Source organism: Trematomus bernacchii, unplaced genomic scaffold (genome assembly GCF_902827165.1).
Source record: "Trematomus bernacchii unplaced genomic scaffold, fTreBer1.1, whole genome shotgun sequence".
Taxonomy (NCBI): Eukaryota; Metazoa; Chordata; class Actinopteri; order Perciformes; family Nototheniidae; genus Trematomus; species Trematomus bernacchii.
Genome location: NW_022987582.1, coordinates 2,414,648 through 2,437,676, shown reverse-complemented (window position 1 = coordinate 2,437,676; position 23,029 = coordinate 2,414,648). Strand labels below are relative to the sequence as shown.

At 41.6% G+C, this 23,029-nt stretch overlaps 1 protein-coding gene across 1 annotated transcript; it reads left to right on the top strand.

The window, feature by feature from the left end:
• The first annotated feature begins 395 nt into the window (after window positions 1–395).
• On the top strand, window positions 396–22,615 carry fam171a1 (family with sequence similarity 171 member A1). Its single transcript, XM_034127753.1, has 9 exons — window positions 396–787; window positions 6,905–7,132; window positions 8,109–8,201; window positions 10,807–10,965; window positions 11,552–11,728; window positions 16,959–17,075; window positions 17,389–17,503; window positions 18,014–18,131; window positions 18,553–22,615. Exons 1-9 carry the CDS (start codon window positions 679–681, stop codon window positions 20,104–20,106), a joined length of 2,670 nt encoding a protein of 889 aa, XP_033983644.1. The 5' UTR covers window positions 396–678; the 3' UTR covers window positions 20,107–22,615.
• Window positions 22,616–23,029: the final 414 nt, after the last annotated feature.

Below are 23,029 nucleotides of genomic sequence, written 5' to 3'. Positions count from 1 at the left end.
ATGGAATAAGAAGGAATAAAATATGGAATAAAAATCGGCAGTAATAATACAAAATAAAAAATATATTTTGTATTACTGCCGATTTTATTCCATATGTTATTCCTTCTTATTCCATTCTATGTGTAAATACTGTTATATTTGACTATATTTTGTATTATTTTTTATATTTTTCTAGTTCTCTACCTGTGTTTTTAATTCTTATTTGTATGCACCACGACACCAAGTCAAATTCCGTGTGTAAACTTACCTGGTAATAAACCTGTTTCTGATTCTGATTTATTGATTGGCATCAATAAAGTATATCCTCTCGTGTTTAACCAGTCTATGGTTTAACCTTATGTTTGGCTGACAGGTGGCGCTGTTGTTCCGCAGATGTTAGCGGTGCTGCGTGTGGAAGAAGCCGCCTGTTGGTGCTGTTTACTGGGCATGAGCTCAGAGCAATGGGGCTGTCTTCCTCTCTGACCCGTCGATGAAAAAACAAAAAACCAGGGGATGCACAGCGGCACAGAGGAAACACGGCTTCACAGGCGAAAAACCAGGAATGCTGATGCTGCTAAACATGGGGAGTCGCCTCCTTTATGGAATAAACCGAGTGTCCGCTGATGTGTGTATGCAGTGAGTTTTTTACAAACAGAAGATTTTGACTTTTTATTTAATTTTTTACACACATCTGCAACGATGCGGGCTGCGGAGTGGAGACGAGGCGCTGCGATTGTGCTCTGCATTTTGGGATACCTTGTCTCCAGGGCTGCCGCTAAAACATTACCGGAGGACCCCGCCACAGAAGGTGAAAAGTGTTTTAAACATCTTGTACTTAATAATAAGCTAGGGAGTTCATGTTTTTAAGTGGCTAATGCTGCCGCTAGCCAGCTCGGATGCTGATGTGACCTAAACTTAGCTAGCATTAGCAAGTTAGCTTGTGCTAGAAAGACAGCCTAAAAACTTATCTGAAATGTTTTTATCCAACCTGGTTTGGTGTCCTGGATAACATGAAAATCAATCTACTGTAGTCACAATTGTGTAAAATAATTTTAAGTGACTAGTGACTAAATACAAGTCCTTATTGTCCAAAATACTGCAGCAAAGGAGTCCAGCTGCTGTGATTTGTCATTTTTAGCTTTTTGGAAAACTCTCTTTGTAAGTCTATCTGGGAAGGGGGACTATCTTTGACCACATTACCAATTATTATGAAAGGAGCAGTGGTGTAAGAAGTACTCAAGTAAAAGTAAAAATGATACAGTGTGAAAGTGAAGTCCCTTTCAGCCTTAAAAGTCCTGCAACCAAAATCTTACTTCAGTAAAAGTACAACAGTATTGTCATCAAAATGTACTTTAAGTACCAAAAGTAAAACTACTTATTGTGCTAAATGTCCCATTTAAAAAATCATATTAAATTATCGGATTATTGTTTTGAATGCTTTTAAAGGCGTATCTTAACCTATATAGTTTATTTATATATATATTACATATATTCTGTCTTAGCTAATTATCTGAATCTGTAGACTAACTATTTACTAATTCTGTCAAATAAATGTAGTGGAGTAAAAAATACAAAATACGCTTCCAAATTGTAGTAGAGTAGAAGTATAAAGTAGCATAATAAAGTACTTCACTGCATTACACCACTGGTTAGGGGCTTTAACTGTTTTAACCTTGCATTTTGTGGAAGGTGAATGCTCTTTTGTTGTTTTTGTGTTTTGCTTTTAACCACAAGGTGACTGCCACCATCTACCTTGTTCAGGTTTCAAACAGCAAATAGAAATACCAATACGCTCAGTCTCTATACTTAGCATTTGAGCTAGATAGTTATTTTCTGTAAAAAAAGTAAAAGATTTCCCTTTACCCAGAGCCCTATATATTCAGATTCATTTTTTGTCAAAGTAGTATTCTTAAACTCAAAGCTAGTCAGTTCAATAACATATACAAAAAGTAATGTGTGGCTTTTTTGGTTTCAGAAGAATCGGTAATTAAAAAGCGTGTAGATCAATAGTTTGATCAATTACAAATTATTAACTTTAGCTACTTGTCAGATAAGATCAAATGTATTGATATCACACTTGGGTATAAAGTGGTACAGCAGTAGAAGTACAAGAACGTGCACATAAATAACTTTTAAAAACTACAATACATAAAACATTATTGGCATTTCCTATAAACAAAATGAAGTTTAAAAAACTAAAATCCTAGAGCTGAAGCAATTAGTAGATTATCTGAAAGTAATCAACAATATTTATAATTGATTAATCTTTGAATAAACAATAAAGCAAATCTTTCAAACAACTTTTTTTTGCTTTTCCAATGTGGGGAGTTGCTATTTGTCTTTGCCTAATGTGAATAATTATTGATTTAGCTATTAAGAATTAAATTCACAATAGCACCTACTGGAATCAAATAAGCTGGTAAAGTTTTGTGTCTGCACATTGCAGTGTATCCAGGGTCTGTCCTGTCACTTCAACTGTAAGCACATTCATCAAAGTGGATTATGAATCACAATTATCTGTTAATCTTATTCTGTAATTTACTTCAGAAGCTTTCCTGTCATAATAACTACTAAAGTGGAGCCACATCTGTTTGATCCGTCACTTTTATCTCTTACTTTCTTGTACAAGCACGCACACATTGCACACATCGTATTTGTTTTGCTTACATTTTTGGCTGGCCTACATTCAGTCCTCTCTCTACAACTATGTATGAAATTAAACACTCAGTAACTAATGCTGTAGATCAGTCAGAGGTTTAAAAAAGCAAAACAAGCTCTGATTTCCAACAAAATGATTTAGTTAGTTTCTGATATTTGATCATTTTAGATAAGTTTAGAAGTTTTTGAAGTAGTTCTGCTTTTAATGGTTGTCATTCGGTACTTTATGTGTCCTGAAAATTGGCTAATTTCACAGCAACAAGCTCTGATAGAGAACAAGGTGTAGTCTGTCCCGGGCCTCCCTCTTCGCTATGTTTTTCTCTTTCTTGCTCCCTCTCTCTGGTGTTCACTTTGCCTCAGATTGACCTTCAGTTGTCCCGGGGGAGGTTATGTTCAGTTCGATACTGAGGACTTCTTCTGCTCTGTCCAGCAGACAACATGGATGAGTGGAGCCAGACAGACAATCTTCCCGCAGATATAGATCTCACTCGCATTACTGCCGCCCATAATAGGCATGGCATTGCATCTCCAGCAGACAAACATTTGCTGAAGCTGGACAAGGGCTGCCAGGAAGTAGACCAATCCGATCATATTGTCACCAGCTTGCCAAGCTTGATTTTAATCACAAGATGCTGGTTTAAGTGCTAACAGCAGATCCAGATGGTGAGGATACATCAGGTCATGAGAAAGCATAGTATTTAGGGACAACAACAACCTTGTGAGCTCAAGAGCAGAACCATTAACCGTGCAGTATGTAGACGGGAATATTTACTCTCGTAAGATGAAGAGAGTGCATCTGGTCTCCTGTCTGAGACACGGTGATGTAACCTATGTCTTCGTCCCCTGCTGAGCTAATGGGATCAACCTTTGCCATCTAATCTCACTTGTAATCCAGATGAGGGAAAATAGCAGGCTGAAAACCTATTGATAGCCCTTTTGTTTATTTATTATGCCTAAGAGCATAACTTCAACAGATTGGAGTGTGTTCGGTTGTGTCTGTGTTTTACCATGTTGCTTTTTGTGACATGTTTTTATGTTTTGTCGCTGTCAATGATTCACACGTTATCCTTCCTTTAACATTGTAAAAGGCTTTCTCTACTTTAAACCATAGCTCACCACACTGAAAATCAGATGGTGAATACATTTCTTCAGCTCTTGCTGAGGTTGAACAAGTTTAACATCCATAAACACAATCAACAGTTGTTGGAACTTGAAGTTAAAGTGACATACTTAACTTTTACCACTTCATTATTTAAACAACTTGACTTTATTGTCACATGATTTCTGTTCCCTCTCGCACTCAACCATGTGCTTCTGCATGAGATGATACAAAAAGTTTTCTGTCACCTTCTTCTCACACTGATTATATTTTACTGTGGTTTATTTAAGATTTGATCTTCTAACCAAACCAATTCCACGTTATTGAGTATTTTTTTTTTTTTAAATGGATCCATTAAATCATTGCAAAAGTAGATTCATATTGAGATGAACTTATTAGAAGAGTGCCAGTCAACCCTGTGTACAAAAAAACATGAAAGAAATTCTTTTTTTGATGTATTAGAATTGAGGAAGATTATTGTCTCTGTTTAGATCAGTGGCAAGTTTCAGTGTATTCAGTAGAAGCTTGATTAACTTTTAAGTCATTCACATTTTGGTTTGTTTGGTCATTCTAAACAAAATATATGTCTGTCTTTTATCATTGACATAACTTTGAGCTCCGGTTCCTTGTGATTTATAACCATTTCTAATGAGATGCAATTGTGTTGTTCTTGGTGTTGTGTACAAGCAAGCTCTTCACTCAGACTCATGTACAGAAAGCATCTGCTTCCCCCCCCCCCCTCTCTTCTTGAAAGAGCACCAAACCCCCTTACACACCCAATGGATGCCAACCATACCATACATTTCCAGTTGATCATGGTGGTCTAGAAATGCTTCGCCTCCCTGTAACTTCTGATTAACACCCATTAAATCAAGCTGTAGAAGGCTGAAAAACATACACACACTCAGTCTGTCCTCTCCGTTTTCTCCTCTCAGGTTCATCTCTGTCTACTCGGACACAAACACACACAAACACCCCGCTGCTTTGGCTGCTGCTGCCTGGGATAATTGGTTTGAGATCGCAGCGTTGGTCAGGCAAAACTCTGTTTGATGCCTTTGTACTCCATATGGTACTCAACACACTCGGATGAGGACTCAATAAAGCATTAAGCCGTTGCAAAAGTGCTGGTTTAGCTACAAAATCGGGGTCTTCTGTCAGACTTCAGGCCGAACATCTTCACTCCTGTGTGTCGGAGCAGAGAGGAGACTCCTAGCTTGTTTAACAATGATGTCACCACAGTAGTGATTTATTGGATAAGGAATGGGAGGGGGACTGTTGCATTTGTCAATCTGGAGTCACCCAGGGGAGTTTCTTTTTAAAGTGAGCACAGCTGGTACCCCTAACCACATATCACTGGGAGTGGGAGAGGAAGTGAGGTCATGATCTCTCCAATACACACATGAAATCTTAATGCAATGGGTAGTGTCTGACTGTCAGACATCTTTTTGTTTTATTGTCCTCTAGTTGTGACACTGCAAATGTAATAACAGGGAGGAATGAAGTGAGGGGTCAGAAAGCAGCCACAGAGCACATCTTCACACCAAGCCTCTCTGGGTAATGATGTGTATGGTTTGGAAATGACTCGTTGCTCTGCCAAACCTCCTCACTTCCATCCATGCAAAGGTATTATTTGGGGCAGCGCTCTGTTTTTAGGTGGAGCCAAGCTGCACTCGGGCTGAACCCTCACCAGATATTGTAAGAGAGGGTTCTTCACTGACCGCAGGATCCCTGAGCGGGGGGAGGGGGATCAGTCTAGCCAGGGGTATGTATTTTGTTTAGTGTGTGTCGCGGAGGGTGGGGTCGCAACAAGAAAGATGAAATTCAGTCGCATTGAAGATGGGGGAGGTGGGCATGTTTAGGTGAAGGAGGGAGAAACCCTTTCAGCCTTAATTGAAAGGTCACCATGGGTCAACCAGCAGCCAATGATCAAACAGGGCTGAGGCTGTCGTGTGTGTAAAGGCAGAGCGAGAGCAATGGTGTGTGTGGAGTTTTAAATGATAGTGTTTTTGTACCAAGTTTGTTTTTATCATACTTTTGGGACATAAAGCTGAAATTATCCTTGTGTTTGTTTTCCGCTTGTGGTATAATAAACATCACAATGTTTGACCTGCCTCTGCAGAGGAGTAAATGGATGTCTGTATGCCATGTTTTGCATTGGTATAAAGTAACTAGGTACTATAGGCGCCTCTACAATGTTGAGATACTGAGATGTACTTTACTTAAATATTTAATTTAATGCCGCATAGTACTTGTACTCCAATACAAGAAGAACAAATGTTATATTAGCTAAATGAATGATGATGTACTTTAATTGGTTCGGTTGAGACTTTATGAAGGAATTCACAAGATACCCAGCAGTATATAGAGAAACATGTAAATGAGAACCACTTAAAACACATTAAAGTGGTCTACACATGCATGCATTAATCATTTAGTTCTAACATTTATAACAACAACCACTGATACAAAGTAACATCCATGCAACAGCGTCTTCTGCAGTCACAAAACTCCTCCTCCTCTTTTGATATTTTGAGATGCATGAAAGCACCAGACACCAGGGCAATAACCTTTTTCTTGTTTTGCTTAAATATAAAGAGCAGATAAGGGTTATGTGTTGAAGACACCTTTTTTTGCATGTTTTGTTACCTAGGGCAGAATTGACATTATTTAAAATGATATATTATACGGATACATTTCTCAATGAATCTATCAAATGTGTCTATAAAAAGAAAACAGTCGGACACAGGATTGGAAGAATTGAACTTGTTATTGTTGATATCCCTCAATTTATAGACGCCTTCAGTGTGAGCCTTTCATCGGTCAACAGGCTGTGTCCAGCCTTTTATTCCCCCATTAGAGATGGTTATTATAAATATACATATAGTTGTTTTTTCCCTCTGGTTTAAGGCTTCTTTGAGAGAAGGAAATAGTCCATTGTTTTAGAGGGGAAGTGTCGTTGGCTAGAATCCAGGAAATGGTCCGAAGGCTGTCCCTTTGTGATTGGTTGGGATGTGGAACGCCATCAAAGGGCCTGGCACTGAAACAGACCTGGTTAGACAGATGACTGCAGTAATTATAACGCACCGCTGTGTTGCATATCACTTCTCTCTGCAGTCACACTAACACATCGATATACACACGGCTCAGTGACGCTCTTTTCGTTCGCAGAGGTGACTCTGAAGGTTCACCTGAGCGATGCCAGCACTCACCAGCCCCTCGGAGGAGCCGCCGTGCATCTCTTCGCCAACCACACTGCTGTAACCACGGAAACCTCGTCAACTGATGGCAACACCTACCTGCGCTTCCCCTACCGCCTTGGGACACCTCTGGTCGTCACCGCAACCAAACAGGGATATGTGCCAAACTCTGTGCCCTGGACTCCTTCTAGATTACCTGGTAGGTGTGTGTGTGTGTGTGTGTGTGTGTGTGTGTGTGTGTATGATAAAGAGATATTTTAGAACAAATGCCGGGTGGATATTAGGACAGCCACATGAATGTAGGGAGTGTTGGCTTGCAGGTTATTGATTTCATTGTGTGCTGCCAGCTAGCTCAAAGTGTGTATGTATGTTAGTGTGAAATATAAATAGTGTGAGTGTGTGCCAGGTGTGAGAGCCAATGACGAGTGGAGTGCTCCATTACTAATTTATTACAATAGATGCCAAAACCCAGCAAGGGGGCAGCTTAAGCTTTCCTTTCACTAACACACACACACACTTACCACACTGTGTGTGTGTGTGTGTGTGTGTGTGTGTGTGTGTGTGTGTGTGTGTGTGTGTGTGTGTGTGTGTGTGTGTGTGTGTGTGTGTGTGTGTGTGTGTGTGTGTGTGTGTGTGTGTGTGTGTGTGTGTGTGTGTGTGTGTGTGTGTGTGTGTGTGTGTGTGTGTGTGTGTGTGTGTGTGTGTGTGTGTGTGTGTGTGTGTGTGTGTGTGTGTGTGTGTGTGTGTGTGTGGTGTGTGTGTGTGTGTGTGTGTGTGTGTGTGTGTGTGTGTGTGTGTGTGTGTGTGTGTGTGTGTGTGTGTGTGTGTGTGTGTGTGTGTGTGTGTGTTGGATGGGGGCGTACTGGATGGGGGCTAATATTATGAGCCAACGGAACGGCGGCCAATTGGATTATCACGCTTACCAGCTCCGAACAATGCAAAGAGGAAGGAAGGAAGGAAGAGGAGAGAAGTGCAGTTTGGGTCAGACTTGAGTCCTGCACAGCAGACAGGATGAAAGCAGGACCATTAAAAATGTATTAACATGTTTTTATGACTTGTTTTTGTGTCATAGCGATCAGTAAAGTGGCCAGGTAGATTGCTGCCATTTGCTTCTTATCTGATTGTAGATGTATTCTGTGTGTAAATGTGGTGTGTGGTTTTTATTTGTGTTTCAGTATTTTCCTCCATCAGCCTGGACCTGCTACCAGAAAGAGCTGCGACTCTGATGGTGTATGAGGATGTTGTAGAGATTGTTTCAGGCGTACAAGGTAAACGCAGTGTGTGTGTATTTAGCTAAACTTTTTTTTAGCAGATTGGTATAAACATGTTTCACACAGTGTCAAAAACAATTCCTCTCAAGGTCTTTTGGTCCATCTGTCTCTGCAGATGAACTGAGCTTAAATTCCTTACATAGTATGTAAACATTGGCCAAAAGACTTTTAATTCTCAGAAATACTAATATTATAAAATCGACAATTCCATGAAAGCTGGGCAAACTTTAGGGGATTAAACGGCTTTAAGAAGGACTTTGAGGTGTGAATGTTTTGCCGACAGCTTTTTACAATCAAAAATGAACTTCCAATGTCATTTTTTTGCCAAATTAAATATTTTTGTGCATTCAAAGTTGTTTATCATTAAGACATTAAAGGTAGGGTAGGTAAGTTTGAGAAACCGGCTCGAGATACACTTTTTGTTATATTCCATGGAATGCTCTTAACATCCCGATAGCAATGAATATCTTAAGTGCTTTGACAAAAAATCCATAAAAAAATGTAATCTGTGGAAGCCGTAATACTGTAAAAAGCACGACCAATCATTTTAGCCGGCCCGGCTAAAATAACTGGATGGCCTACCTGCCTGTCAGCCTTCCATCTGTGCACAAACTTATCTCGTGCCCTCATTGGTCATGTGCGCGTTCGTGTGTGTTGGAGGAGGGGCTCTGTAAGGAAGTGGCAGATTTTCTCCGGTTGTGTATTTTCAAATTCTAGCGATCTCGAGCCGGTTTCTCAAACGTACCTACCCCACCTTTAATCACTTTAGTACACTCTAAATAAGGTTTGGTACACCACTAGCTATATACTTGAGATTCAAGACAGGACGAACAAAATATCTAAATATATTCTTATATTATGTTTTATGTTTACATGCATCAAGCTGCTGACAATGCACCTACGGCAAGTCATTTTGGGTAAACAAAAAGAGTCAGAATCAGATTTTCACCCATATTTAATAATGAAAATAAACTCTGATTCAATTCACAGCTTTGTTCTATATAAAGAACCGAACATAATTAGCCCCGCCTAGGCATTAAATGGCCTACTGTTGAATAAAAAAGACCCTCCTCTCTCCACTCAAGCACAGATATAAATCATGAGTCTGTCTTTGTTAGTCAGCCCCTTTGTTAAGGTGTGTGTAATTATATTAGATAAGGCTTTCTCACTCTGGCAAAATCAATATGGCCTCTTTGTCTGCTGGGGTCTTTTGTCTGTCTGTGACCGACAAGGGAGTAATTTTACGTGTCAGCTGTGTTGGCTAAAAGAAAAACTTCTCAGACACCATTAACATGTAAACCTCCTGAGTTCACTCCGCACGTGCCTGAGTGGACTGTAGTTTCTGCCCTCTGTCCGACACACTTTGTTTGTCCCGATGATGTGAACTCGTCTGCCCGGGGGAGTGATAAACCTTGGCATGTGGCGCGAGGACAGAGAATAAACAAGAGGAGGAAGAGGATGATACAGTATGTGCTGGAAAGTGGAGTTGTGGGTGGAGCAGTTGGAGAGAATAAGGGAGAAAGGGGGATGGGCAGCGCAGTGTCCAACAGAAGGAGGAACAGATGAGGTGAGAGGAAAGTGGAGGGAAAAAAAACAACAAGGAGAGTTGAGGAAGGGAACACACAAAGAACAGAAACTGGGGTCATTTCCTTTCACAAAAACAGATCCTCAGAGAGAAATAAAAATAACTCGGAGAGAAATAACATTCACACCTGAACTTAAAGAACTCAGACAGACGCATGAACGTTTAATATGATGGTTATACTGCAGAGCCAAAATGTATGTGGACTAGAAACAGATTGAGCCCTCATACAGCTGGATGTGTGCCTCACTGCTCAGGAATGTGCACTCGGTACAGTCAGACCACAATGACATCACCTTGCTGAGTCCGGCTACATGCAGTTTTCACTGTTTATTCCTCTTTATGTAAAATGTGTTGAAGGAAGACAGAGTTTAGATAGGGAGAAGTGTAAAGGCAGCTATTAATTGCACAGCAGAATATCAGAAGGAAGCATCACGCTGCTGAAAGAACAGTCGAGCAAGGCATTATCTCTTCTGTATTGATCCACAGTTGCCTCCATTAAGCCTAATTTCATGGCCGAATTTATAAAAAGGCATTAGGCCAAGACAAGGAGTAGAAAATTGCCTTGTAAAACATCACTGTGCAAGATGGACTGATTCTGTCAGGAGAACAACCTCCTGACTTTCTCCATTGAATTAAAATCAGAAACCCTCTATAAAGTTTTGTTGTTCTTTGTTTTATATAATTTATACTCACAATGATTCTGGCCTTTTGCATTTTCTTTAAAGTACATCCGCACATTTGATTTATTTCTCTAATTATTAGGTTTACCAGTGTTCTAATCATTAATCCATATTGCATACTGACCTTTTTGGCACATATATAATGCATATACTACACTGAGTGAGCTTTTGACCGATACAACCTTTGATTCTTAAGTGTAGATGGAGAACTTGCGGTTTATATTTCCTTGATGTACTTGTCTCCAATAGCAAATCACAAACAGCCTAACTGATGCACTTGGTGTTCAGTCAACATGTCCATGTTTTCCTGACGCCTCTCTGTCTGTTGCTCCTCAAGGTTTCAGGCATCAGCCCAGTGTTCATTTCCAGCGCAGAGCTCTGAGTCTTCCCGCCGACACATCCTACGCAAACCTAACAGCTCTACTCACCGTGGCCTGCTCCCCCTCGCACATCCAGCACTTTCCCCACCTGCAGGTCCTCAGCGGCAACGGCACAGGTGAGCCTCGAACCGGTGGAGGGTAACGTACTCGACCGCAGAAATAGGACTAAAGAGAGTCAGGCATGGATGACAGAGGGGGGGTGGGGGAGTGAAGAGGAGAAGCAGCGGTACACCACTGAGGCTCTACCCTGGAGAGGCCTCTCTATCTGACCTCCTGAAACACAATAACCCCTGTGTGTCTAACACAAGCCTGCACGCTTTCAGGCATCCACGTCTTGGTGTGTGTTTGTTGTATGAATGTGTGTGTCCTTCAGCTTCAATACCCCTCAAAAGCTCCCCCCCTCCCCACTGCACGTACCTTGTCCCTCCAGGCATCACAAGCCGTCTCTCTCCACCCTCAGTCTCTCAGCTTTTTCACTCTCCATCCTGTTTCCTTTCTTTCCTGTCTTTCCCTTGTTTTCTTTCCTGTCTGTCTTTCCCCTGACAACTCTCCTTTATCTACGCTTTTTCATGTTACTCCCCCCCCCCCTGCTGTCTGCTCCTTTCTCTGCCGCCCCCCCCCCCCCTCCTGTGCACCTTACTCCCACTCACTTTCCCTTTACGCTGCATTTTTCTCTCTTACGCTCTGCTGCTTCTCTCACAGGGAACGAGAAGAGGTTTGAGTTGACTCCTGTAGCAGCCATCTCTGTGCACTTATTGGCCAGCGACGGAGTGGAGCTGCAGGTGAATGAGCCAATCACGGTGTCCGTCCCCCTGCCGGCCGACAGTGGCCTGAAGGAAAATGATCACATCCCTGCTTGGAGATTCGACCCGCGCTTCGGTATGTCCCTACATGAACACAAAGCTTTTCTGACTTTCTAACTCAAAGGCGGGGTTTATACAAAATCATGAAAACTTTCAAAATGCTTAATTAATGGTTATAGAAAGTTAGGAATGCATTAATTTAAACATAGTCTGCTGTTTCATAATGATAAGAAAACATATTTTAAAATGTAAAATGAAAAAAATTGTAAACTTAATCTTTTGCAATTTATAGTTATGTTTAAATGTGATTATAAAGGCTTAGATAGTCTTGGCATTTTTGGTTTTGTTATCTTGAAAATGCTCGTTATTTACTCTCAAAACCTTACGTTTTCTGTTCTACAGTGCTTACCTGAATGATTTATAAAAATGGTCAGAGCAGGAGATTTAATACAATCCACGTGCAGCCAGGTGGCAACTTTTAGTTCTGTGTGTCAGAGGGATAAATGAATGTATTCATAAGGTCATTAAAAAAAGTCTAACTTGTGGCACCACATTAATCTGCAAATCAAAACCCAAGTACTGCCACACATCACAAGATTGGACCGTGGATGTTTAATCTGCTGGAGCTCAGCTAAATCTTGACCTGAGCATAATAAACATCAAACAGCTCTCCTACAGCTGAGACCCTTCAAGCCTCTCTGGACCCACTGATTTATTTCAGCAGTCTTAAATCTCTTCAGTCAGACGTCACGCTCTCTGATACGCCCTTTCTTCTTGTACACGCTGATCTGGAAGACAGTGATTAGATCATTGGTTGAGTCAGATGTGTCTGTAATACAAAACATCCTCCTCTGTGTAAATTAGGCTCACATTTCCAGATCAACTGTACATTGTGTTTGTGCTTGTCAGGACCTATTCAAATTCTTCTAGGGAAAGGATATATTGTACTTGATTAGTAGTGAGACGGAATAATCTGTAGCAAATGTAAAAATCGATCATTTGTGAGTTTTTAAAACTCACAATAACTGAGTAATTTGGTCACTTTTGGGCAGCAGTGTCCCAACTCTGACAAATCATCACTTTCTAACCTGGTATGGCAAACTTGTTAGCAAACAGTTGACTATTCAAACATCCAACAGACGCAGGGCAACATTAGCATTCAGCAGTTGTGTTTGTGTCCAATATTCTCTCTCCTGTTGGCATTAACTAGTAAGGGAAATATCTTTTAGCTTTTGAATTCGCCACTGCTAATTAGGGATGGGTATCGTTAAGGTTTTAATGGTACCACTACTTTTATCGATACCGCTTATCGATCCGGTCCTTTAACGGTACTCTTAACGGTTCTTTTAAAAAAGACAAAAAAGGTAAATTAACTAAACAAATTGTAAATAATTTGTACTTACAGAACTGTAAAAAACAAGTATTTACTGCAAAAATACAGTGGTACAGAGCAACACAGGTGGGGCATACAGGTATGCTGCAAAAGGCCTAACAGTTCTTATGGAGGAAGATTAAGGATACATAACATACCTGACGTGGAAACGTTACTCGTGGAAAGACAGTCGAAAACGGTGCATTTCTCCGTCTGAATGTGGTGCACTTTTGCAAGATGTTTAGACAAATTGCTCGTGTTAACGCCCTTAAATGCTAAACTTTTATTGCACTTTTGGCAACGAACATTGTCCACATCGAGACGGGTAAAGTTTAACCACACCTTGGAGCGCTTAGTTCTCTCCGCCATCTCTGCCGTGTGTGTGTGTTGCATGCATGTAGCAGCCGCGTGTGTGTAAACTGCCTCGCCCCCTCGTACACAGACGGGGGAGAGAGATGTCTCGTCTGGATTGGAAAGATCGAAAATACATCATAGACGCATTTTGTAATCTTATTGCATATTAGAAACGGAGTTGGCGAAACTAAAACTGCAATATAATGTTTATGTAGCAATAATACATATGTCTCCATTACCGATAAAAAGACCGATAACGTCGGAGCTTAACGGTACCACGGTCTTTAATAATTCAGCCCCGGGGCCCCTTTAATACCGGGGCTCGGTACTCATCCCTGCTGCTAATAGCTAACTGCGTGTGTAAGTTGTAGTGTGTAAAGGGGGTTCCCAGATTTTATGTTGCCCTCTGCAACTGGGAACAATGCTCTGAGATTGGTCAGGACAAATGAATGCTTCAGGCTCATGTCTGTCTATTGGACAAAAAAGCTATTTGAATATGTGACATGAATACAAGTGAATCCCTTTTTGGGGTGAGCACTAAAAGAGAGTTGCTAGAAGCATTATGCCGTTGCTCAATAGACTAAGGCGTTCCCCTCCAATCCACATGTGGATTCCCACTTCATGAACAGTAGGCCACTTCTCAATAAGAGCGATGCCTTTGTCCATCCAACACTTGTCATGTGATGATTCAAGCATTTTCCAATTAGCCCTGAAAATATTTCTGAAAGGAACATTTTATTGGGCCAACAAATGTTGAAAATCTGGATCATCTTTGCTCTTGTGACAGTTTATAGATCTCAAGACTCAAGTACTTAGAGTAGCCACATTCAAAGTTTATGAAAAAGGGCTTTGATAAGAGCTTAGAGAACACACAACACACACACACACACACACACACACACACACACACACACACACACACACACACACACACACACACACACACACACACACACACACACACACACACACACACACACACACACACACACACACACACACACACTTGAAGCCTACGCAGAGCCTGTAGCTGCGAGTATTTCCATAACAGAAGTCATCCCCGGACCCTCTCCGGGCTTCATCTCATGTTCCTTAGCAACCCACCAAATAAGTTGCACAACAGAAAGGCCCAGCTCCTGATTGAGTTTCTTCACTGTGCGCTTAAGTGTGTGTTTGTGTGTGAATGTTCGTGTGTTGAACCAGGGATGAAAAAAACACAAAGAAAGATCTTTTGAAATCCGTCTGGTACCTTTTTGGAGAAATACTCCAGGCTGATAAAAGCTCCTTCACAAAGAAGCTCAGTTTTGTTTACAAAGTGGGCACATGGACAACACACACACACAAACCTGTTTGTCTTGTATAACTGACAATGTCTCCTGTTTTATATTGAGGGAGCGCAGGGCAAATGTATGTCATGTACAAACAGATCAAGTTCACTGGATTGTTTGTGTGTATTTGTCATTCATAAACAGACACTCTTTACCATGAGAGGATGCAAATCACCTCACTCAGATGAACTGACCGCTATCTGAGCAACAAAAAGATCCTACGTCAGCCGTGTTGACTTTGCAGGAATAGACGAGAAGCAGGAGTAATATACAGGCTGTAGGGACAGTATAAATGTTTGCATTGTGTCTAAGCAGTTGCCAGACGCTCTGCAGTGTATTGTATTGAAGCGTGGGAACAGAGTCATTTAATGTTGCTATTAAACAGGCCACTCGCACACACATAGAGAGAGAGAGAGAGCGAGAGAGCGAGAGAGCGAGAGAGCGAGAGAGAAGTCCCCTGTGGAAACATCAGACAGAACCAGGGTGAATCCTGGCAGGGCTGGGTACGGAAGTGTGTGTGTGTGTGTGTGTGTGTGTGTGTGTGTGTGTGTGTGTGTGTGTGTGTGTGTGTGTGTGTGTGTGTGTGTGTGTGTGTGTGTGTGTGTGTGTGTGTGTGTGTGTGTGTGTGTGTGTGTGTGTGTGTGTGTGTGTGTGTGTGTGTGTGTGTGTGTGTGTGTGTGTGTGTGTGTGTGTGTGTGTGTGTGTGTGTGTGTGTGTGTGTGTGTGTGTGTGTGTGTGTGTGTGTGTGTGTGTGTGTGTGTGTGTGTGTGTGTGTGTGTGTGTGTGTGTGTGTGTGTGTGTGTGTGTGTGTGTGTGTGTGTGTGTGTGTGTGTGTGTGTGTGTGTGTGTGTGTGTGTGTGTGTGTGTGTGTGTGTGTGTGTGTGTGTGTGTGTGTTGTGTGTGTGTGTGTGTGTGTGTGTGTGTGTGTGTGTGTGTGTGTGTGTGTGATGCTGAGTCACACAGCCTCTCTCATTCCTCTGTTTCTTGTGCCTCTTCCCTTATCTCTCCTTCCTTTCCACCTCTTTGTCCGCTCTTGTTTCCTCTCCTTGAAGTGTTATTTCCCCCTGTCCAAGCCCTTTATATTTTTGTCTTTCCACATTGAATTTCCCCTTCTGACCCTTTTTGTTTTCTCCCTCCTGAAGATCGATGCAGTTTCCTGACTATATGACGTTGTATAACTGGGAATAAACAAAGACTCAATATGGCTCCCTCTGTTAGCCTTGAGCCCCAAAGGAGAAGTGTGTAGGCACAACTCAATGTTTCCTCTTGGTTCAGATTTACTGACACTCAGTTAATCAGTGACTCTGGCTTTGTTGTGGGGTTTTTGGTCACTGCTGGAGCTGCTATTGTGCTCCTACAGGCTTCTGACTGTGTGCTGCCTCCCTGTGGGAGAGTTCAGTACTACCAAAACACTGTTCTCTTTCACACTACGGGGCTTGAATCGAGCTTTTTAAAAAGATCTTGAGAAGTCTTAGAAAGCATTGCCTTCAGCCTCCTCTAAATGCATGTTTGAAGGTGAAATAGGTACAATGAATAATTGACGAGTCTTTTTAATAGTGCTGCAACAATTAGTTCAACTTTGAGAAACAAGCATGGTCATTTTATTAAAACAATTCTATAGTACAAACGAGTAATCATTTTATCTGGAAAATAACCGGAGGACAAATGATTTTTTTTTTTTTGCAGCCCTACTTAATAATGTTTGTTTAAAAAGGTTTTGTGTCCGACTGCTGTCTGATCAGAGAATTTTAGAAACGTAAGATTGTTTTAACATTGCATTTTGCATGCATGAGGCACCATCATGATGCATCGAGTGTAAAAAAAACCCACTAATGTTATGCTTGTTATCCAGGTTGCGATATTTAAAATGTATTTTATATTCAAAATTATTTTTAACACCGCTGATAATTGCTTGAAAAATGTAATTTAAGTGCGTTTAATGTGGTTAAAAAAAGGTCTTGGAGAGTGCTACTTTACATTTTTCGTAACCCTGCTGTTAATTGAGTTTACTTCTGCCTCAATAACCATTTATTTAAAAAAACAAAGTACTAAACTTGACAGATACATAGATTTAGCTAAGTAAAGTCCTGCTTTTTCTGTTTGGGTTAATCAGATGAGAGTTTGCTGCAGGCTTTGTCAGTTGTCACTTTGTCCCTAATGCCCTCTGTAAACGGAAACTCTGGTTCTTATACTGTATGAATCATTATTCTGAAACTTGATTTCAAGCCCTGTGTGTGTGTGTGTGTGTGCAGGTGCTTGGATAAAGAGCAGCTGGGGTCACGTGCAGCGAGAGGGCAACCAGCTCAGTCTGACTTACATCGCTCCTCAGCTGGGATACTGGGTGGCCGCCATGTCTCCAATACACTCAGGTGAGAAACTGCTTTCACACAGATCATCATCATGTAGAGTGAAGATATAGTCCTAAAGGCACAATGAGTAGGATTCGCTATAAATGTAAGGACTCGTCCAAAAATATATTCATAATCCTTCTCAATCATCAGTTATGACCCAATAAAAGAAGGACACCTCAGACTGGATTTTCTTTCTCTTTGAGCACAGTCCAACTACTCTTTCTGCCTTTAGCAAATACCAAAACATTTTGTTGCCACCTTTCGGTGAAAGTGGTATGAAAGTTGTTAGATATTAAATCAGTTTCTGTATGACCTCTTGTCTATCCAACAGGTCCAGTGTTTGCGAAGGACATCAGCACGTACCACACGGTGTTCCTGTTGGCTATACTGGGAGGCATGGCTCTCATCCTGCTCTGCCTGCTCTGTCTCCTGTTGTACTACTGCAGGTGTGTGAAAGTCTTTCCAAAGCTATATGTCATAAAGTTTATCTTAAAAACGATCAGAAATCAAAGAGCGAAACATTGAGTTTGTTTTGTTGCTGCCAATTTTGAATATAAATTCTTCTTGCTACGTAACAACCTTTTGCATGCCTTCAGCATCCATTGTCAAAAACTGTCATAGTGTCAACATTTAGTCTAAATGTGCTGAAGAGCCATTTTAAAGGGTTCATCATCTCTCTGCAAGTATCAGAATCTATCAATCCATCAGTTATCATATAAGTGCTAAATAAATCCAAGTTGTTTATAGCAGTTCATGTAACATAAACTGTCTTGGTTGCACTAGAAGGTGTTAACAAGTACTGCACAAGTACTCTGGTACCACTGCTCTACTGTAAATATTAGCCCTAAGGGAGTTATATTTTCCAATTTAAGTCAACATCACAGGGGCGAATTTTTTCAGTTAAACTAATTCCCATGATTGAATCATATCCTCTGTTGTGTCTCTGTGATGTGCAGGAGACGTTGTTTGAAGCCTCGAGGGTCTCATCGCAAGCTCACTATGTCCTCTGGTCTGGACATCAGTAAGAGGGATCAAGCCACCTCCATGTCCCACCTGGACCTCATCAGCAGCGAGGTCTGTAGGACTCTCAGAGAACGCTTTATTCACAAGTTTTAATTGCACTGTCCTAATGAATGTCAAAGGAAGTACTTGTTCACTGTGTCAGGGAATATCTGAGGGCCTCGTCTTAATATGACCCATCAACATTGTTGCCAAAAAGCAATCATAGTATATATAAAGTACATACTGTATAAATAAATTAAATGTGACATATATCCTAAGACACACAAAAAGAGAAACCCTTTAAAATGCAATATCAAGAATAAATAATATGATATCAGTATTTTACTAAAACTAAATATAATATCTGTGGTTTCCATTTTGTTAATTTGGCCGCTACACTTCTGAAAATCACCTTCTTTCTCTAATGTCAAATGACGTCTTTACTGTGAGTATATTTAAACAGTTTCTTACTCTATTATTGTTTTGTCTTTAGGCGCAGCTGGAACTTGTCTCTGCGGCGACTGAGCCCGACATGACCACACCGATGCTGAAGCCGTCCTCATATGAGCAACAAGACAATCATCGTCAACACAGCCTAATCCATCACAGCAAACACAGCCGCTCCTCGCTCGGCAACAGTCACCACGGCTCTTCTCTTGGCAACCTGACGCCGCGCAGCAGAGACTACCGGCAGTCTGCCGAGACGTTCCAATTAAAGTCCGCCCTCTCGTGTGGGACAGACAGAGGCTACCGCCAATCATACACCTCCGCCTGTTCGTCCAGCAACCCGGTTTCAGACGCACTGTCGTCGGCCAATCACGGTCAGGTGTCTGCCAATCAGCTGAGCAGTGTCGGGATTGTTGACTTCATCTCCCCTTCCTCTCCCCCTCACTCCCCCAGTAGAGGGGAGGTGTGTGAGTGCAGAGCTCCTGACTACCTCCTCTCCCGCTCTGTTGACCACCTAGAGCGCCCCACCCCCCCCCTGCTCTCCAGGCCGGGCCAGCTGCTCTGCTGCGGCTCCGTGGACCTGCTGAGTGGGGGGGAGGGCTACCCGAGGGTGCGTCCCACCCTGGTGATCCCAGCTCACTACATGCGCCTGCCGGGGGAGCACCCTCTGTCCGGTCAGGCACTTCTACTACAGACTGACCAGCAGAGTGACTTGGAGACCATCCAGGCTGAGCTGAATGCCTCACATTCCCAGCAGCCACTGGGGCAATCCCTCTCTGACCTCGGCCCGCATCCCGCCAAACAGGGCGGTGGAGAACGTATGGGGCTGTCGGAGTCTCTGTCCATCCCAGCAGCGCTTGGGGAAACGGGTCTGATGGAAATAAACAGCGAGGACACGTTGTTGGCTGAAAAGACTTTAATGGAGCTCAGGGGAGGGAAGCCTCTGCCTCACCCACGAGCCTGGTTCGTCTCGCTTGATGGACGCTCCAACGCTATTCGCCACTCCTACATTGACCTCCAGCGGGCGGGGTGCCACAGCAGCTCGCCAGGTGGAGGAGGTCAACACGATACTGGCAGCGGTGGTAGGCGGGGCAACGATGCCAGCCTGGACTCCGGCGTGGACCTGAACGAGCTGAGAGTGGGCCGCAGGGGGAGAGTTGTAGGATGGCAGGAAAGAGGGATTGCGAAAGACAGGTCGAAGAGCACGGCACCAGCCATGGCCTACACTCAGCTGGTGTATGTGGATGATCTGGACGGGGGCGGCAGCGAGGAAGAGACGCCCAAATGCAGCCCAGAGGACAGTGACACGGCACACATCCTGTCAGACAAAGCAGAGGGTCAGAGGGGAGATCTGGGGGGTGAGGAGGGGAAAATAGAAGAGGTGGTACAAATACAAGAGGAACCGCCCTCACTTTCCTCTTCATCCCCTTCTTCTCCTCCACCCCTGCCAACACCTGAGGGAGAGACGTTCAGGACTGATCATGTACTGCTGTCAGTGTCTCCTGATGACGATGCAGCACAGGATGATGGAGAGGAGGAGAAGAAGAGTCCCTGGCAGAAGAGAGAGGAGCGACCTCTGCTGGCCTTCAACCTGAAATGATCCACAGATGACCACTTCAAGGATAGCCTCACACTTTATTTCTTAATCAAATACTCACATGCCAATAAGTACATAGAAAGCATTTTTGGTTGCTGTAATTATTCCTACTGTGCATAATGGCCCGTCTTAAAGTGATGGTGAGACAAAACCAACCGTTTTTGTTCTGTGCTAAAATATATTCTAATTTGGTCTGATTTAGTATCAATCTTAAATATTGGAGATCTCGCAAAATCATTTTTCTTTTTTTAAATGGATAGAGGATTTTATTATCCCTATAGGAAATCTAGGCATTACAATAACAAGTAGTAAGTATAGGCAGTAAAAATAAATAGCAACTATCTCAGAAAACGGGTGCATTTATACACTTCTTAGTTTCATCTCAACACACAGAAATAATACTTATATTTTTTAATTCAGTGTGATTTACACTTACATATTTCATTCTCTCAGATGTCCATCATAAATAAACTCCATAAATATGCTCTCACAACAGATTATAATCATATAATCTTCCCGTTAAATGTAATTCACTGTAAATGCAGGGAACAAGGACCATGAATTTTTGCTCAATCTTGCAACAAGTACAACGACCAAAATTGTTCAGCTGTACATATGGGCATGTCAGTTTTTATTTGAGACTTCAAAAGTGTGAACCTATCCTTTAACTATGGCTCCTGTTTTTGCGCCGATCATAACGTGAAGGAAAAGACCATTTTAATTATAGCTCTTTGTTTTCTTAATAGAGCACTGACATAATATTTCAGCACTGGGATACCTCCTAGTCCAGAGCTTCAGGTTTCCTTTATTAAAAGACCACTGTTGTTCTCCACACTTTCCATAAACTCATCAGGATGGAGTGATGTACACTTGACGAAGACAAATGGACGATGGAGGCGAGAAAGTTGAATATTTTATGCACAACAAATATATGCCTTTTTTATAACTAGCCTTGTGCGCATAAAGGAACTGTTGGGGGAACAGACTATGGGTGGTTCTCACAAATGAACGAATACAGGAGCCTTTTTCTCTAGCCATATTGGCCTCAGTCCACTGACTGTAAAGAACACACTACACTTCTTTATCGTGAGATGAATACCCTCATTTTTAAGATTGTGGAGCATCTGTGCCAAAATATGGCAGGTGATCCTACTCTTTAGTCTGTCAGGAAAAGTCTTACAGTGGGTTCTGCACAGATAATCAGCCCTGATATAAACATGTGAATCCTGTACTTTTAATTGGTTTTAAGTATGATGCTAGAATTTAATCTAGCCCATCAGAAGGCTGAATGGGTTTTTAGATGATCCACAGAGGGGGTAAAGTGTTTGGAGTACTGAAATGAAACCACTATCCGCACTGCACAGATGTGACACACCACTCTGCTGGTTATAAGGATGTAATACCACTGCAAAACTGTAGTTCCACCAACAAAACAAAAAGTGTGAGGTGTAATAATATGAAGGGTTTTGTGCTTGTTGAACCACTGACTAGAATATTTTTGCTCTGAAGGCTATGCATCACTTTTATACGGCTGCTTGAGATGCCTTTTTTGTCATTTTAATCAATATAATTTTAATTGCCAACATGAAGTATTTTACCTGGGAAAATAGGCTATTTTTATTTCCTTTAATATGTTAAGGACTTTTTTTCCTAACTCGCCTTATGTTAAGACTTACAAAAACACAACTGCAAGTTTTACCTGAAACCAAACTATTTTTTGCATGCTCTGTTTCACCTTATTTTTGTTTTTAACCTTTTCCTCATGTTCCAAGTGCCTTTGAACAACCTGACTATACATCCAATTTGTGGAACAGAAAACCTTATTTATTTCTCACCTTCTTTTGCCTTTAGCTTCTCTCCTCTACCTCAGCCCTCCCTTTCTCTCCCACTTGTGAAAGAAAGCATGCAGTAAACTTTCCTCAGCACTAGCATATTACAAGCTACACTGCAGACGTTTCAGAAAATGTCTACCAGCTGCTTCAATCGTAAAATCCTCTACAGTAATCAGCAAGGCACCAATCTGTCTTAGACTAAGCAGTTAAGGATTTACAAAAGTTTTGAGTGAAGCACGGAATAGATAAAGCTAAGTGCGATTGTATGTGAAGCTAAACTGCAGGTCATTTCAGTGCATTTTCTTACTTTAGTGTCTGTAGAGGGTGAATGTTCGTCTCAAATGTGTGTGCCTGGGTTGTGTTCATCTGCTCTGTTGCTGGCTGTGAGTTGGTGTTGTCAGACTGTGTCGATGCAAGACCGCTGACAAATAATCAACATACATCCACTCAAGGTTGATATAGTCATAGCAATCATATTAAAGAGTGTGTATAGTTTTTCCTTTGCTTCACCTGGTCAAATGATGCGTGAGTTGTTGTGAATGTTCTCTTTTCTCTTAGTATCCCACAGCAATCTCCAGGTCGAGGGTGGAGTTGCAGTAGTACAGCATCTGAGTGTGTAGCTTGGTTGCTTGCATTATATTTGAAGCCTATTATTCTAATAAACCGCCAAACTGGAATTATTTGTGTGTTTTAATTTGTGTAATGATGAACAAACGTATATCAAGTAAGTTGCAGCATGATCATTTGTATTTCTTTTATGTCCTGTTCAATAAGATTATCTCAATTGATGGCAGTACCAAACCTCTCAACATAAAGTGTTATAACTTTGTGATTTTATCCAGCGGTGGGTCTTATTGTTTTTACTGAGCTGCCACTTTGATTGACCTATAGTTTCTAACAGCCACTTTTAGCTTTTTTTCATACCACTTTTGAAATCCATGTAAAACTGATTCAATAGTACCAGACAGTAGATATATGGAATATGTCGTATAATGTTACCCTAATCAATTTTTTCAATGAATAACACATATGCCTGGGAATAAAAAACCTGAATTTTAGTTAGCACAATTTAATCTTTTGATGTTTCATTATGT

What these genes read in the sequence shown, in the direction of transcription:
- fam171a1 (XM_034127753.1), top strand. Translation starts at nt 679, where the DNA reads ATGCGGGCTGCGGAGTGGAGACGAGGCGCTGCGATTGTGCTCTGCATT. An exon ending in GACTCCTTCTAGATTACCTG is followed by an intron (nt 7,133 to 8,108) that starts GTAGGTGTGTGT and finishes TTTGTGTTTCAG; the next exon opens with TATTTTCCTCCATCAGCCTG. An exon ending in CATGTCTCCAATACACTCAG is followed by an intron (nt 17,076 to 17,388) that starts GTGAGAAACTGC and finishes TCTATCCAACAG; the next exon opens with GTCCAGTGTTTGCGAAGGAC.